The 16,777-nt window shown below is 47.6% G+C and overlaps 1 protein-coding gene across 1 annotated transcript in view; it reads right to left on the bottom strand.

Annotated features, from left to right (window-relative positions):
- LOC144159216 (peroxidase-like) overlaps nucleotides 1-16,777 on the bottom strand; it is a 44,084-nt gene that overhangs the window by 23,584 nt on the left and 3,723 nt on the right. Inside the window, exons 2-3 of the mRNA XM_077690573.1 lie at nucleotides 8,472-8,569; nucleotides 6,729-6,970 (exon numbers count right to left, since the gene is read on the bottom strand). Coding sequence (XP_077546699.1) covers nucleotides 6,729-6,745 — 17 coding nt within the window. The 5' untranslated portion in view covers nucleotides 6,746-6,970; nucleotides 8,472-8,569. The remainder of the gene's footprint in view (nucleotides 1-6,728; nucleotides 6,971-8,471; nucleotides 8,570-16,777) is intronic.

Here is a 16,777-nt window from a genome sequence, read left to right as displayed (position 1 = left end):
CGGATCGGGCGCTGCAATACGGCAGTTTCAATCGCGAACGAGCCCGATCCCGCCCGACCTCAATCCTGGTTTCCCAAGCGCGATTGAACCCGCCCCGGTGGCTCAGTAGATAAGGCGTTGCGCTGCTGAGCACGAGGTCGCGGGTTCGATTCCCGGCCGCTTTTTTGATGGAGGCGAAAAAGCAAAAACGCCAGTCTGTACGAGATTTCGGCGCACGTTAAAGATCCCCAGGGGGTCAAAATTATTTCGGAGCCCTCCCCTACGGCGCGCCTCATCGCCTGCGTTGCGTCGGCGCGTTAAACCCTACAATCAATCGAGCGCGATTGAGGTTTTCAAGCGCGATCGGACGAAAGCGGTGATACTTTCGTCACCGCTGACTAATGGCACAGAAGGCGACAACTTCAATTAACGTCACAATTGGTATCAAATAACTTTACCCAAATAAGGTAACATTTATATAGTTACGTATATTTGCGACCCCACAAAGTTACCAGACGCCAGCCGCGAAGTACATTTTTGGCGCCATCTGGCGTACGTGTAAGCAACCGGTGCAACTTCTCGATCGGTATTGAAACGTGCCGTGTAGCAGCGGCGGTGCGTCGAGCGCGCTCGAAAAGTCAATCGCGCTTCGCTTCAATACGTATTGAAAGTGCCCGCGTGACAGGGGTATTAACCACCTGGAGAGGTACGTTCAACCCACGGAGCAAGAATATATAGGAGAGGAAACGCCCATTGCGGCCGGCGTGATCGAGCTACCAGATAATGTCATAATGATAACTACGGCGACCTACGGAGCTCCGCAGCTGCGGCGGCGAACAATTTGGCAGCGGCACCTGGGTGAATGTATTAAAAGCAATACTGTTGTTTGCAGCATTCGCCACAAGGCGTGAATCGCTATGCGCTCGAGCTGCTGCGTGACTCGGGGACGGAAGCGCGTTTATCTCGGACGCAGCGCGCGCGCGCGCGTGCGCGCGTCATACATGGGCCGGTGCACTCAACTCGCTTCGAGCTCATCGCACGCGAGATAAGGCCGTGCGTTTACAGGTTTTACATCTTTTTGCGTTTACTGATTTGTATTTTGGGCTTGGTGCTCACGCAAGATTGCCTACGCATTAAAAGAAAATGCCCCTTTTATTCGCTCGTACCGGCCGGTATAAATTTGACAGAAAATTAATCGCGAAGGCGGGTTCTTCAGCCAACTGAAGCGCAGAAGAGCGCACACACTCTCGCTTCAGCCACGGAATGTTTCGGCGGCCCGGCGAAATGCCGACGCGATGCCGGGGCCGGGTTGGATTGGGCGAGCGCGAACAGAACGCGCGCCGGCCGTGGCGATGACCGCGCACTTCCTTCGCTTGCCGCCAGATGCCGGAAACTTGACGTTCGCCAAGTGCTTGTGACGTTATCAGGCTGCCCCAGGAAGCTCACTTTCCCCTCCTATTTTATTCTTGCTCCGTGGTTCAACCTGTGCCAAAAATCTCTGCCCACGGGCGTTTTCGTGTTTCGCATCCGTCCATCAGAAACACATGGTCGCCACTGCCGGGATCGATCCCGTGTCACTCAGCGCAGCAGCCTAACGCCTCACCCGCTCAGTCATCGCGACCAGTGATTTTGAAGCCTGACTTTGAAAAAGTAATTCGAGCATGCCAATTACAAAAGTAGAAATCAGATAAGCAGCAAAGCACGTTGCTAAATCTCCTCCCTGCTTGGCGATGCGCACGCAGGTATGTACCAGCGTGTTACTACGCCTAACGTTACGCTTCGAGCTCGTACCGTCGTCAACCGGTACCCGCAGGTTTAAGTACGATGAGTTTGAGGTTAGGCCTACAGAAAACCTATATATAGGCCTAACAAGGGAGAGTGACCAAGGCTGTTAGTCATATCAACAGAAAGAAGAAAAAACTCAAAAAGAAAAAGATGGCGAGGATTATGAGAGGTCACGTGACTTCAGCGCGCTCCGCACCGAGTTTTACAAAAGCGTCGATGTCTCATCCAGCGGCGCCGCAGTCACGAGAGATCCACGGCGCTATGGTTGTCACCCGCAGTACTGCAGTGCTGGCGTATCCGTTCGAGCGTTAGAGACTAATGCTATCGAATTTGACGCTTACGTGCCCTAGTAATCTTTAAACTATAAGAACGATGAAGAAGGGACATAGATCAACCTAAATTGCTTTTTCCAAGAAATTTGTTAGGAGTTAAAGCATGATGACAAGATATGGCTGTTTGATGGGCACGTAATGGGTATTTTACGCCCACCTACGCAACTTTACGCGCATTCTTTCTCAGTTTTCTCACCACTAAGGTGAAAAGTGAGGGACACAGCCTATGTCTGAATCCTCCTCACTCTCCGCTGGATGGCATGTCACTGACCCTAGGTTAGGTGTATCGATGTACCGTTCACGATGTACCGTTCTTAACGAGGGATAATTGCGTGCCATTCCCCCCCTGCTCTTGAGCGGGCAATGTATAGCAGGGCAAAATTTTCGCGTCGCTCTATCAACATAGCGAGCGATAGAAGTTCACAGAACGACAGAGTGGATGGAGCTGCCTTTGTAACGCTGGAAATGTTGCCATGGGAACGACAAGTCTAAGCGCGGTGTCTCTGCCTCGACGTGTCTTGCGACTTCCGGTACCACTTGTACGCGTTGTGTAATCAAGTAAATGTACAGCTGCGGTGTGGGCAGCAAAAGAGGAAAGAATAGGAAAGAATATGAACGGAGGCGACGAAACTCCACCACTGGTGGTCAACAAAAGAGCAGCGACAGGTAGTTTATGCCGCGGCTAAAGCGAGAAGCCGCGACCACTGATACGATTAGAGCGCCATGCACGGTTGGCACGGTGTGCGAGGTACGTGCCATAAACGCCGCGTTGCGGACGTTTTTGGAGTCGGAGCAACGCGTGCGCATGGGGCGCAGCCTCAAGTTCGCGAGGGACAGGAACCAGATGCTCGCACATTCTTAAATATCAACCAATTGATCTTTAGTTAAATGAACTCCGCAACACCTCCGATAAGCGCGTTCATTCTTTTTTTTCTCTCGCATCTGGAAGCACTGCGAAAGCTGTGGTTATCACCAGCACGGAGCGGCGCTGCGTGATTTGCTCGTTTCTGCTTTGCTTCTGTGGCTTTCTTTTTGAATGTGGCAATCGAATGCTTTCATAGCTGCAACTGAAGGAAGGCTGGCCAATAGCTGCTACACTGCTGTAATGACGTAATTCCAGTGATCGAAGAACACCAAGACCGGGAAAGAGAGAAAAATCTTTTGAGCAAGTTTTTCTGTTTTCTGACGGACACAGAGCGGTAATTTTTGGCTTAGGTACTTTGCGACCCCCTAATCTAAATACTCGTTGTGTTGATTGACTACGTTCTGCAAGCATTTAGGATTTAGAAAAAAAAAAGATAATAAAAGTGTTGCAAGATCCCTTTAAGCGGAAACATTGCAGCGCCCTTCCACAAAGAGAGACGGAAGCAAGGCGTCTCTGGCGTTCATCGATGCTTTCTTTCGCATTCGCAACCGACACGAAGTGTTTAGGAGTCCTCGCACATTTTTGTTTCGTTAATGCCTGAACCGACCCACCTTCGCCGGAAATCGGCCGCCATATATGAATGTTTCGGCCCTTAAATTGTTTATTTAGAAGGAAAAAAATTAGAAACTGACACTGTTCCTGTGTGGATATTTTCAGCCTTTAATTGGAGGTATGTCCGCTGCTCGATAAAAAAAAAAACGCGTATCTGCTCCTTCCGTTGCAAATGTCGACGAAAGACGACAGTCGACTGGCGCCCCGGACAAGCAAATGCCTCCCTTCTCTTTCCCGCTCACCTCTCATGCTGTTCCTCTCCCGTCTCGCTCCTCCCAACATAACACGCGAGATTTTTCCTTAAGTCAATTTAAATTTGCCACGTTCCACTGCTCCAAGTCGTGTGCCTCGATGCCAGCGCTGCCGAACGGCGGAGACAGGCGTGAATCGAGGCACCCTACTACAACGTTTATAGAACCACTTTGCCCTACTCCACAGGCATTCCCAGCGGAATGCGAAACCTATCCAGTGGAACCTTCCCTTGCTGTTGCCGTTTCATTTTTTAGAATTCCGCCAGGTGGGGTGGGCAACAGCAGGCGACGGTTTTCTTCAGTTGATGTAGTATTCTATTTGCTATCGCAAAAAGCAAGCATCCGTAAATTTTGAATAAAGGAACACTGCAAATATGACTCATGTATTGATTTTCTGCCTTATATTTGGGTAATGTCCTGTTCTTGTTCAACAATGTTGACAAGTATGAACATTAACACCGGACTTGGACGTTTAGATTTGGCTGCAAGTATATAAGTCTATTACGCAGCATCTGTTTCACTTCGCCCGGCTGGCTGAATCGAGTGACAGACAGACAGACAGACAGACATACATACAGACAGACAGACCAAAATTTTCCCGTGCAAGTAGCCCAAGAAAGACTATGGTCTTTAATAGCGAAGAAGTAGAACACAACTCCAAACACGACATATGATGATGATGATGATTTCTATTGGTTTCCCCTTTGTATCGGGGTGATGACATGTCATCTTACCAAAAAGACTAATATACCTATGTTTTACACTTTTGGTTCAATACTAGCGCTGCTTAGGGCAGGCACAAAAAGCTTATTAGGCACAAAATACTTTTTTTTTTCTGTTACGAGTGGTAACTGTCCTAGGCAATATTACCCTCTCTGCTTTTCGTCCACCAGCATTCTAATCTTCTTTTCGTCCCCTCGACAGCCTTGAAGTTAACTTCCTCTGTGATACCTTTAAATCCTAGGGCTTCTGACAGCCCAATATTCCCTTCATGTAGATTTGGATGGATACCCTCACATTCTAGCACGATGTGCCGCATAGTTTCTGTTTCTTTTCCCCAGACCACGCATACCCCATCATTTTGTGAATACTTCCCCACAAAACTCTTAGTTCGCAGGCAACCTGCTCTAGCCTCAAAAAGCAAAGCACTGCCCTGGGAATTATCGTAGAAATTTTCCTTTCTGATGTTCATCTTCTCAGCCCTGTACATCTCTAACGACGTTTTGGCTTCCATTTTTTCCCTCCATTTATTCGTTTCAATCTGCCTTGCCTCTTTTTTGGTTACCTTGGCTGTTTTGGATTCCCCACTGTTCTTTCCGTACCTTATGAAACCTGCGTTCGGCTTCACCGCAGAGCTGTCAGCGGCGGCGTGCTATGCAGCGAAGACGCCTATAAAAACAATGCCCTATTTCTCCCTCGTCCAAAAATAGACGCGCCATACAACTCCCAAAAATAAGAACCGGATCAAGCGAACATAGACCTTTCCTTTGATAGTAACAAGAGGAAATAAAGCGGGAAAAAAAACCTAAAGTCATAACCCCGCCATGACCTAGGAATACCGAAACTATGCGCTAACTGTACACACACTAGGAAGAGCCGGATGTTTCTTCAGCAGCGGTCAAGCCCCTTCGACAGTAACAGTTTCTTCAGTTAATTACCATCAAGCAAGCTCCAGGCGTGCATATGAAAATAAAAGACAAAATGTCTGACGTGTTTTTTTTTTAATGTTAAACATCGTATTTCGCAGGTCCGATTAAAGGAAGGTCCGGCTCAGTCAACACTTGACGGTGAAGCAGGCGAAAGTGACTATGGAGCTGCAAAAGGTTACTGCAAATGACTGGTCACATAAGCGAACGTTAAAATAAACTATATCGAGGTGTGTAGAAGGAAAGCCTTATTGAAGTAATTACACGTGAAGAACGAGACAAGACGGAGAAATGCAGATGACCGTGCTCTACCTCGGCCTTGTTCCTTGCAATGTAATTTGTTCAATCGCAGCACTGACTTAGACGCAAGGAAATGCTTAACGGTTACACCCAGACTGGCCTGCATGATTTGACAAAGTGCGCACCACTTCCTAGAATGGGAAAAACTAAAAAAAAAATGGCAGACGATCACCAATTAGTTTCTTTTTGAAATGAAATGAAGTGTTAACTCTAAATACTCTGACTTTACTCAACCAGGTAAGGCTACAGAGTAAAGTTAGTAGTAAGAGTTTTGAGTAAAAACAGAGTTTCTGAAAATTAACACTGATGTCTCCTGGTCTTTGGAGCGTATTTTCATGAAATGAAATGAACGGTGACGTGTAGCGTGCCAAGCCTGCAGAGAAACTCCTAAACCGCGGCTGTGCTCAACAAAGTAAAGCTACAAAGTAAAGTTAATAGTAAGAACAAGAACGTTTTGAGTAAAAGCAGAATTTTCGTAAATTAACACTGATGTTCCCTGGCCTTGGGGGCATATTTTCGTAACATGAAATGAACGACCACTTGCAGTGCGTCAAGCCAGTGGAGAAAGTTTTAAACATTGGCTCTGCATAACAAAGTAAAGCTGCAAAGTAAATTTAATAGTAAGAACGAGCAAAGTTTTGAGTAAAAGCAGTTTTCGTAAGTTAACAAGGTAAGTTTCGTAAGTTACCTAACCTTTGTAGCATATTTTCGCCACGTGAAATGAACGATCAGTTGCAGTGCGTCAAGCCCGTGGCGAAATTTTGAAACACTGGATTTGTTGAACAAATTAAAGCTGAAATGTAAAGTTAATAGGGAGAACAAACAAAGGGTTCAACAAAAAAAAACGACTTTTTAAAAGTTTACACAGAAGTCCCCTGGCTTTTGGAGCTTATTTCCATAAAAGGAAACGAACGATGCGTATTAGCTTGTCAAGTTTGCGCAGAAAGTCATCACTCACCGAGGAAAGGACGGCATGTCGGAGGCGGTCGAGGAACTGGCGTGTCCGCGGGATTCGTCAGTGGCTTCAACGGCGGCGGAGGCAGCAGCAGCAGCAGCGACGCCGGCGCGCCCCCAGCGAGTCAAGGGCGCCGACCGACGGTCAAGGCCTGCTCGGAGAACGCGTTCCTCGCGCCAGACTCGTCGCCGTACCGCGGCGGGAAGAGGAACAAGACTCCGTGGGTCGCCGGACCCTCGGCGAGCCTGCGTATACACGTGCAGACGATCTCCTCTGACGCACGTGGTCAGGACGCCCTCTGGGCATGGAACGCGCCTGGGGGTAGCCGCCTCGGGCTACGCACTCCCAGTGGCTACGCTATGGTGGCTGCCCACGCGAGGTCAGATTGCGCGACCTTTGACCCCGGGACCGTTGCGTAGGATAGATGCGCCAACATCCGTCTGCGCGTGCTTCGGGAACCCGCCGCTACGCGCGATAATGGGTTCACTGTCTTGAGGACGTAAGAACTCTGCGGCCTCGCATCGCTTTCGTCATCGCTTAGTTTCCTTGTTTGCCTTTCTGTTTGGTTCAGGAACGGATTAAAATGTTACACTGCACCGTTGGCTACCTGCATTGCTGAGCGAGTGCTTCTTTTTGGTTTGCTAAGCACAGAAGTGCAAGGTTCTCTTTCTCTCATATGGATTTTTTTATTTGAAATTACGCAATTGTTAACCCGATGATTTTTTTTGCAGCTGTCTCGGTAGATGACCTATACAGTTCGAAGATGCTGAGGCTTCAGTTAACTCGTGACCCCAGGTGAGCTAATACTCAGGCCCTTTAGCTGACCCATTCAGAGGCAATGACGATGCTCCAGCAGCGCCCTCGCGTAGGCTTCATTTCTGTCAGGCGTATTCGAATGCCGTCAAAGCCACAAACATGTAATTAGCCCGTGGAGAACGGGCACGCGCATTGCCTTTTAGTTACGATTTCTTACGGCTGCTTATCCGTTCAACCACTTAAGAGGTTACGTTTAATCCCAGGGTAAACAGATAATCCCCTCGTTTTCCACCGCTGACGTGAATGACAACTGCACAAACGTGTCTCCTTGTGTCTCTTACGCCGTTTTTGTTTGATATGAGTACTAGCCGCCTAATAGAGATTTAAACTGTCATGGGCGAGTTGACTTGTGACTGACACAGGCGAATAGCATGAACTCCTCGATGGCAAGCTTTAAGTTCGTCCACGCTTAAAGTAGCACGAAAATGCTGATGATCTTGCTTTCTCTTATTTCTGCGTTCCGTCTCTAAACAGCCGTAGCAAGGAAGGTACTAGGGTGTCGCTCGCAGCACCTTTCCAGGTGCGCCTCTAAAACGCTTGTGAGCCAAAATAAAGCTCACTTGTTCCACGTCGCATTCGCTTCTGAGAATTTAGTGACCCTGATGACTTTACCCAGCTGGTGACGCCCGTTGGAAAGCACGTGGACCTTATCTAACGAATCGGTAGTTTAGCTGACGTTTCGTGCTTCTTACGGACTTATTTTCAAGGTCTTGACTGTGTACAGTCAAGTTTACACGGAGGCTTTAGGCGTTACGAGAGCACACGCACATACATTAGTTCTTATGACAACCTATTGAAAGTGCTATAGTTGCAAAGATGTACCAAACAGTGTGCCTGTTCTGTGTGGGCGGTAAAACAAGAAGACACGTATGCAGAGATGGCGTGATAGAGAAAAAAGCCAAGTGAAAAGGTAGGGGCGCAGTACCATACCTTGTGCCACGGAGGCAGACATGAGACTTCAAGGCGCTGCTCGGTAATTCGCTGTTAGACAGCGAAGGCTCACTGGATTGCTGTGGTTGACTACCTCCCTGCGAAGATGTACAAGAAGGAGAACCAATTCATTATACAACGACGGGAAATACTGAAAGCAAACTCAGCAAATGTTAGCAAACACATGTTATTAAGAATGGGAAGGGGGGGAGGAGAGGGATAAAGCGCGGGAGGGGTCTTACTGAGCATAATCGACAAGGGTCCACCGAGCAAAAAACACACCCTTTATGGTTTAAATCTCAAGTGCATAATACTGGCCACTTGAGATATGCAGATAAAAAACAGCCCGTCAGAATGCCAAGGGGAGCAGGGCTGCTTACAAGAGAATATTAAATTAGAAAATTTTAAATACCTTAGGTATGTTAGCTGCAGTAACAAAACGACACCAAAGATGCTATTTTCGATGTTCTTGTAGAACGAGAATGGAATAGCTTTGCAGGTTATTTTTGAAAGACGTTTCTTCACCACTCCACAATAAATAGACGGTGGTAAATATTTACAGAAGGGTTTGCTGAAGGTTCAGCTGGTACATTGTATTACGAAGAAAAACAGCGCAAAAGACAGTACGAAGTAAAGAACTACAAACCACAGGTGCTTGGTACATGCTTAATCCATTGCTGATACAGCTGATTCATGTGCCTTGTGTTTAATAAACACATCCCCCCGGGCTAATTGATGTTGCTTGCGGTTATTTAACTACCACCGAGAATGATTACGTCATTAACCCGAAGAAAAAAAAACCGAAACACTTCGCGATCAGCTGCAGGCACTAAGGAGTCGAAAACTACGTCACCGTCAAGGATTACGGAAATGGTCGCGGATCCAGTGTTTGCTTAGCCTTGCCGAGTGGACCCGGGAAGAAGCGCGTGGAAATCGCCGCTGACAGGCCACTCCGGTTGCCGATCGACACGCGCGTATAACAACGACTTGCCAGCTTTCATGTCCTTGAAGCAACTTTGCAGGACGCCGAAATCGCCCTTGTAGAAAGTTCCGGGACCATCGAATTACGGCTCGCAGCAAAGGTTGTGCAGTCACCTTTTTTAGACAACACCAGCGACTGTACTGAACGTAGTAGCGGCGGGCATGCTAGCTCTTCGTACGTTTATATCCTCTAAACATTTGTTATGTACTGTCGAACCTCGTTATAGCGAAGTAGTATACTGGCAGTAAATTAGTTTGTTATATTCAATATTCTTCGTAACAGTAGAGGTAAAAATCAGCTCTAACAAATTGGCACTCTGGCTAGCGCAAAAATCCTACATACAAAAACGCATTATTCTAGGCTTTGAACCTACTACAAATGAGGTTATACCTGCTTGTCTCCCTGCGGCATTTGAAACTAAATGGACCGCAACGTGAGAGCGTGAAATTCCACAACAGAACAAAGTTCGTTTGACGAAACAGGCCTGCGTTCATACTTATTTGAAGAAAGATTTGATCTTAGTGGGGTGGTTTTTCACAGCCGCTGAGCAGGATAAAGTTTTCCACAGGGTGCATTCTCTTTCTTTTTTATTTTGCTTTTTTATGCTAGCTTTCAAGTTTTGAGCCTCGCGCGAACCAAATATTTCTTCGTTACAGCCGATATCGCGCGCGGCTCTCACGGTTCCGGTTTCGTTATAAGAGAATGAGTGTCACTGAAATGAAGCGTGACCAGCGGAAGTTCATATTTAATTCGCTATATCCGTGCTCTTTATAACGAGCTTTACCTGTAACACAGTCTGGGAAACAAAAAACTTGCTTCGTTATAAGCAATAATTCGTTAAAAGCGGAGATGACTTGCTGTCTGTACTCTCTAGTGGGGGACCATGAAGCGGTTCCAGTAAAGTGAGATTCTGAATAAAGCGGCCTCGTTATATGGAGAGTTTACTACTTGGAATGAAAGGAAGCCGAATCTGCCGGCACATTAGCGACGAGGCCGCTTACTCTTGTCACGGGACCACGCGGGGAGGCGATCGCTTTGCAGCGTGCGAGTTAATCTCAACACCAGCGTCGCGTGCTCTGGGAGTTTTGATATGTAGTAATTGCTTTCTGGAGTGATACATGAGCCACACTGATGCCACCGAGGCAAAAGGCGTGAATCTACAAAAGGTACAGAAGTAGAGATACGCACGAGCTACCACACAACATTAGCAATGCTTGTTTCAGCCACAGAAACCAAGCTTTTCAAAAGCGAAAGCTTTATTAGAGGGACCGATGGCTTTCTGCCAGAAGACGAATCCGTTTCCCCATAGACCGGTTGGTCGACCGAAAAGCTCTGATAAGATCTCTTGACACACGGCGCGTGCTTGGTACCAGGCTTCCATTGTGTCAATACGGTTACTCGAAAATCGCGAAAAAGGAACGCTTCTAGATAAGAGAATACACGCATCAATCATGAATAAGGAGTACAATAGCATACATTTATCTCATAACCCACGTATCGGTATATATTTAGATCGTACGTAGGTGCGTTTACTTGGGGCGCGAAAAATTGTCGCGTGGGTTCTTCTTCGTTTGCGGTTTGGGGACTCTTCTAAGGTGGGAAGATCGATTGGACGCATTTTCAGCCAAGGTTTCTACGGACTCGTAGCTTTCGCGCTTCTCTCAAATTTCTTTGGAAACGGACGGTAATTTTTTTAAACCAGTTTGCGCTATGCGTTTCCCCAGAGCTTTTGCTTACACCCTGACGTTGCTTCCTTATTTTAAGCTTTCTTGACACGCAGCAACCCCATCTAACGTCATCGCACGTGCCCGGGAGCCGTAAGACTTGACACGAAGACTCGGAGTAGCCCGGTCGTTATGCACCGCTGTCAAGGCGCTTAGCGGCGTGGCGATGCGAAAGGGATCACTCATACGAATAATTGTTGGACCGGTTTCCCGGTGACACAGCGCTATTTCTTTCACTGAACATCGACTACGACGTCGAAACAAAGACAATTTCACCGTGTGAGCTTTCCGTAACTCATGAGTTGAAGCTGTAGGACTTAAACCCGCCGCCACTTACACTGGGCTGAAAAAAACCGCCGCTTCCGTGAGGCGGTGGTCGTCCAGTATTTTCGCGCTTCTTGCACTAAGTACTTCTCGGAGCCGTTTTCTGGCAGACAGAGGATACGGCGTACGTCGCCCTCAGTGTGTTGTTGTTGTTTTTTTCTTTCTCTGGTATATCACAAAACTCGCCGTTGCACTGATTGTGCTTCAGGAAGCAGTTGATAAGTGAAAGCCAACCCTAGTTCGCCCAACACCTCCAACATCAGAAAGCCTCTTAAATGCGTAGCATCAATTTTTGTTGTTATTACTCCGCAGTTTGAGCTGAACTTTAACAGTGCTTGCGTTGATACCGCTTGATTAGAACAACTGAAAGCCTGTAGTCGATCGCGTGATGACAACGCCGTTCGGCGGCCTTATGACTTTGACGCTGTTTTCCGTCCAGCACGATACAAAGCGGCTATTCCCACCCTAGTGCAAGCGGGAAGGGTCGACGGCCGGGCATTGTATCTCGGAGCGGCGGTGTATTCTCACGGGTGTGCATATACAATGGCGGATAATGAGTCCAGAGATTGCAAAACGATAATTCTCGCGCGGGAAGACTCTCCTGACAAGAGCGAGTCTCAACACCGATTGATATATGCACTCGCGGGACAGTTCACACGGTGCTTGTACAGAGAGGTCACTGCGTATGGCAGAGCGGGGTCAACGCCGTTCTTCCTGTCGCGCCCCATGTGTGTCCCGTTTTGTTTGCTAAAAGCTTTGCCCCGCTACTCGTGGTCCTTACAAGCTAACGGGATAACGAATCTCTTCCGCGAGATAGTGTTGGGCGCAAAACAAGGAACTAGTGAACTGAGGAGAGAGCCCGAATCACGAGAATGATTCTGCAAAAATAACGCAACTATTCGCACTAATTCAATGTCAGCGAACTTCCACCTTTATGCTACCTTCCTCCACCCCTCCCCCGATCGCATCAAAGTTTAAAAGGATCCTGCAACACCTTTTTAAAACTTTCTTTCTAAATCATAAATGCTTTCAGAACGTAGTCAACAACACATCAAGCACTTAGAACAGAAGCCAGAAAGTACCTCAGCCAGAAACGACTGCTCCATGCCCAATGGATAAATTCGAAACTTGCTCAAGAAAATTTTCTCTCTTTCCCGGTCTTGGCGTTCTTTGAGCACTCGATTTACGTCGTTACAGCGATGTAGTAGCTATTGGCTGGCTCTTCTTCATATGCTGCTATGAAAGCATTCGATAGCCACTATAAAAAGAACGCCACAAAAGCAAATCAGAAGCGGAAGGCCTATCTGCTGCAACGAGCAAATCACGCAGTGTCACTCCGTGCTGGCGATAGCTAGAGCTTTCGGAGTGCTTCCAGACTCGAAGGAAAGAGTGAAAGTGTTTATCAAAAGTGTTGCAGCGCCCCTTTAAGTGTTGCATGCCCATAGCACGTCACGTACTACCTGGGACAAAAGTTTGCAGGACGATATTTCAACAATCGAACTTCCTTTCTCCACAGTATGTTGGCTCAGCTCCCGATAAGCATTACACCTGTTTCGGAGGCTAAACGTATACGTTTGTTATCCTGCCCAATACGTAAACGTACGCGTATTGGGCGAGATCATAGAGTATACTCTATGATCTTGCTCAATTTCACTCCTTTCTTACGAATAGTTAGCTCACAGGGAAGCTGTAGTTCTTTGATTCCTACAAATGATGGTCATAGAAGCAGATACATACAGACGAGGGCCCCATAGCCGATGCTGTACTGGGACTCCCACTTAATTGTTAATATCACATGGAGTATCAGAAGAGTTACATATCGAAAGGGTTACGTTTCAGAGGAGTATCGGAAGAGTTAAATATCGAAAGAGTTACATATAAAAAGAGTAATATATCGAAATAGTTACATATCAAAAGGAGTATCAAAAGAGTTACATATAAAGAGGTGCATATGAAAAGGTTTATCAAAAGGATATCTAAATGACACTCTGTGAAGTCGTTTTAGTCGTTTCGTTGATATCAGAAGAGTTACAAATCGGAAGAGTTACGTTTCAGAGGAGTATCGGAAGAGTTAAATATCGAAAGAGTTACATATAAGAAAAATAATATATCGAAATAGTTACATATCAAAAGGAGTACCAAAAGAGTTACATATAAAGAGGTGCATATGAAAAGGTTTATCAAAAGGGTATCTAAATGACACTCTGTGAAGTCGTTTTAGTCGTTTCGTTGCTCATTTTGACCTGCTCTATTCAGGCGATCGATCCACAACAGCTATTTGTGGGCACGTCTAGCGCAATGCTACATAGCCACAAAACAGCCGTATCTTCACAGGTATTGTGGGAGCAGCCAAATGGCCTGTCATTTTTTAAAGCATAAAGTATACCTTTGCCCGCGCCCATCCCATGTTCAAATTATTGTGCGTGTGCGGTCAGTTTTACAGAGACTGGAAAACGAAAACGAGCTTGTCTGTGCCTGCGTTCCAACCCAGGTCACATGCGTTGTGAAGCGAAAGTCTTTAAACACTCTTCCACGACTCTTTCCTGCTAGAATATTTTTACTTTTCGGCCCACATACATCACCCGCCTTCAACACTCCGGCCAAGGGGACACCCCAGGGGTCGGTAATTTCACCCCTACTGTTCAAATAGCCCTGTTTCCTCTCCCTTCACTGTTGGAGCCCATACCACACCTTCGGCATGCGTTTTATGCTGATGATATAACCCTATAAACGATAAACGTTTATCTCTCTCGAATAGAAAAGGTCCTGCAGGCATGTGTAGGACATAACAAGAAAACTTTAAATCCCTTCTTAAAGGAAGTTTGGAGAAACGCGAAAGCTTCCTCCATTCCGAGGAAAGTGCGTTCAATCGATCGTCCAAGCTTCAAAGACCCAAATCTCAGACGAAGAAGGAACCCATGCGGCCATTTTTTGTTCACTAAATGAACGCATCTACAAATGATCTAAATGTATACCGATACGTGGTTTATGAGATAAAGGTACACATTGAACTCCTACTTCATGACCGATGCATGTATAGTCTTATCTAGAGCCGTTCCTTTTTAGCGATTTTCAAGTAAACGTTTTGATACAACGGAAGCCCTGTCTCACGCATGCGTCGTGTGTTGAGAGATCTTATCAGAGCTTTTCGCTCGACAAACCGGTCTAAGGGTAAATGCATATATTTTTTTTATAGTACGCCATCGGTACTTAAGAAACTTTCGCTTTAAAAAAATGACGGAGCTTCACTTAGTTGTGGCGTTCCACAAGGACCCATCCTCTTCTGCTCCTTTTCAGTATTATCTCCGCTCGGCAAACTCTCGTGACAAGAAAGCGAGAAAAAACTTCGATGGAAGCAGTGAGTCTTGCTATTGGGAATTCTTCGGTGATAGTAGCGACAGGTCATGCACCAACTGAACAGCGCCCTACCGTGGTTCACATTCCTTCGTTCCCGTCATCACAAATTATACACCCCGGCAATAATCTCAACGCATCCCCCGATGTTTTGCTGCCACCCGACGCGACTCATGTTTGATACGCTGCCAAGACCAACCCGATTTTGTCTTCTTTTTTATTCGTCTCTTTTATATTTACCCATATTTTTTTTTTTTTGCCGTCGCTTTTCCTACAACATGGCTCTTGTTCCTTACAGACCCTTCCTATTTTTGTTCTTCAAAGCAGGGCATTTCGAGTGAACCGGCACACACATTAGTTTTCTGTAATCACCCGGGCGTCACTTTTTTCTTCTTAATTGCTGAATATGACGGCTCAAGATCGCGGCTTTCACTAAATCTGGATCTTCATTTCGACACCGAAAAGAATTTTTATTTTAACTTCAGAGCGCCGGAATGAGACAAGAGATACGCATACTCTCTCCAGCAAATTCCACTTTCGCTTCGGAGAAAGCCGCGGACGGAGCCAAGCCAACAGGCAAGTAGCAGTTCACTGTTACGGCAGCAGCTATGTCGCCGGAATTACGCAATGCGAAGTCACCGCCAGGGGGGGTTCCCCTCCCCCCTCCATTTTTCCTTCCGTTTTCCTCCCGTGTCGCCCAAGCGTCCGTCCATTTGCCTTTTTAGCCGCTTTATTTGAACGCGCCGCGTTCGCCTTGAAACAAAGAGCGGGGGCTGGTGTGCAGTAGTAGCGTTCGCGCGCGGGGCGGCAATTAGCCGCCCAAGCCGTGACCACGCCGTGGCGCGCTCCGTAGGGAGGCGAGAAAATTGAGCTCCCTCCTCGGGTGCCCCAACGGCGGCCACTGACAAGGGGGGTCCTTTACCGATCAGGTTTCTTTTTCACTTCGCTTTCCCCCCTGATTGACCCAGAATGGTGTCCTTGAATATAGTAGCGGCGCCGTGTGCGATAACAGCCTGCTGTTCAACGCGGCAACAGCGGCGACTGCGAGTAGCGCCTCGCCGAGAGAGACAAGGCCTCCGAGCTACGTCGACCTCAGGCCGAGCTCTCTTTGACGGGGCGGAGCATTCGCACAGAATCGTCCGAGAAAGGAGGAAATTGCCTTCAAAATAGACGCGAGGTGGCTGAATTTGGCGAGTTACGAAAGTGAGGAGGAGATACGTAGGCTTTCGTATCTGCGGTCCCCACTGACGGCCGAAAAAAGCTGAGCGACGACAACAAACTGGAAGCGGACTTCGCCGCTTGACACGCCCCCGGGGCGATGGTGGGCCCGCACGACGCCGGTGTAGTGCGTCGTTGTCGTGCTTCCAGGAGACAGCCCCGGGCGCAGGCTACGTTGTAGAAAGCGCTCGCTCCGCAATCGAGGGGTAGTCTAAGATAACCGGGCGACGGCGCCTCCGGATAAAAACCGAGATGGGGAGCAGTCAATTACGGACACTCGGACGACAAAGTTCTGCTGGCGGGGCGGTCATTAGGGCCCCTGTTCTCGTGTATGGCTGCGGGGAGATCGTGCGACGGCGATCGGACGTCTGTTGCTTCAGCGCGCTGCAGCTGAGGCTGAGTGATTCGGTAGAGGGTCGAAGCGTCGCTGATGTCCTAAGCGTCTGCCCGAATGGCAAACAGATACATTATTTCAATGCGGCTTCTAGAGTGCAGTGGCGGGGCTAACATTATACCTATGACAGAGGCTCCGTTGACCCTACTCTTACACAATTCGTACTCTCGGTCCATTAGTCGAGTTCTGTTCGAGACGTCCTCCGCTCCCTCTTGATAACTCCTACAAGATGAAACTTGTGGGTGAGAGCAGACGTGCCAGAGATTGGGATGGTGCCGTCGATTTGTCCTCCTTGTACGCATTCGGTGTG

Source organism: Haemaphysalis longicornis, unplaced genomic scaffold (assembly GCF_048455015.1).
Source record: "Haemaphysalis longicornis isolate Haplotype H1 unplaced genomic scaffold, Haemaphysalis longicornis Haplotype H1 scaffold_10, whole genome shotgun sequence".
NCBI lineage: Eukaryota > Metazoa > Arthropoda > Arachnida > Ixodida > Ixodidae > Haemaphysalis > Haemaphysalis longicornis.
Note: the sequence above shows the minus strand (reverse complement) of the source record. Positions and strands in the feature narration are given on the sequence as shown.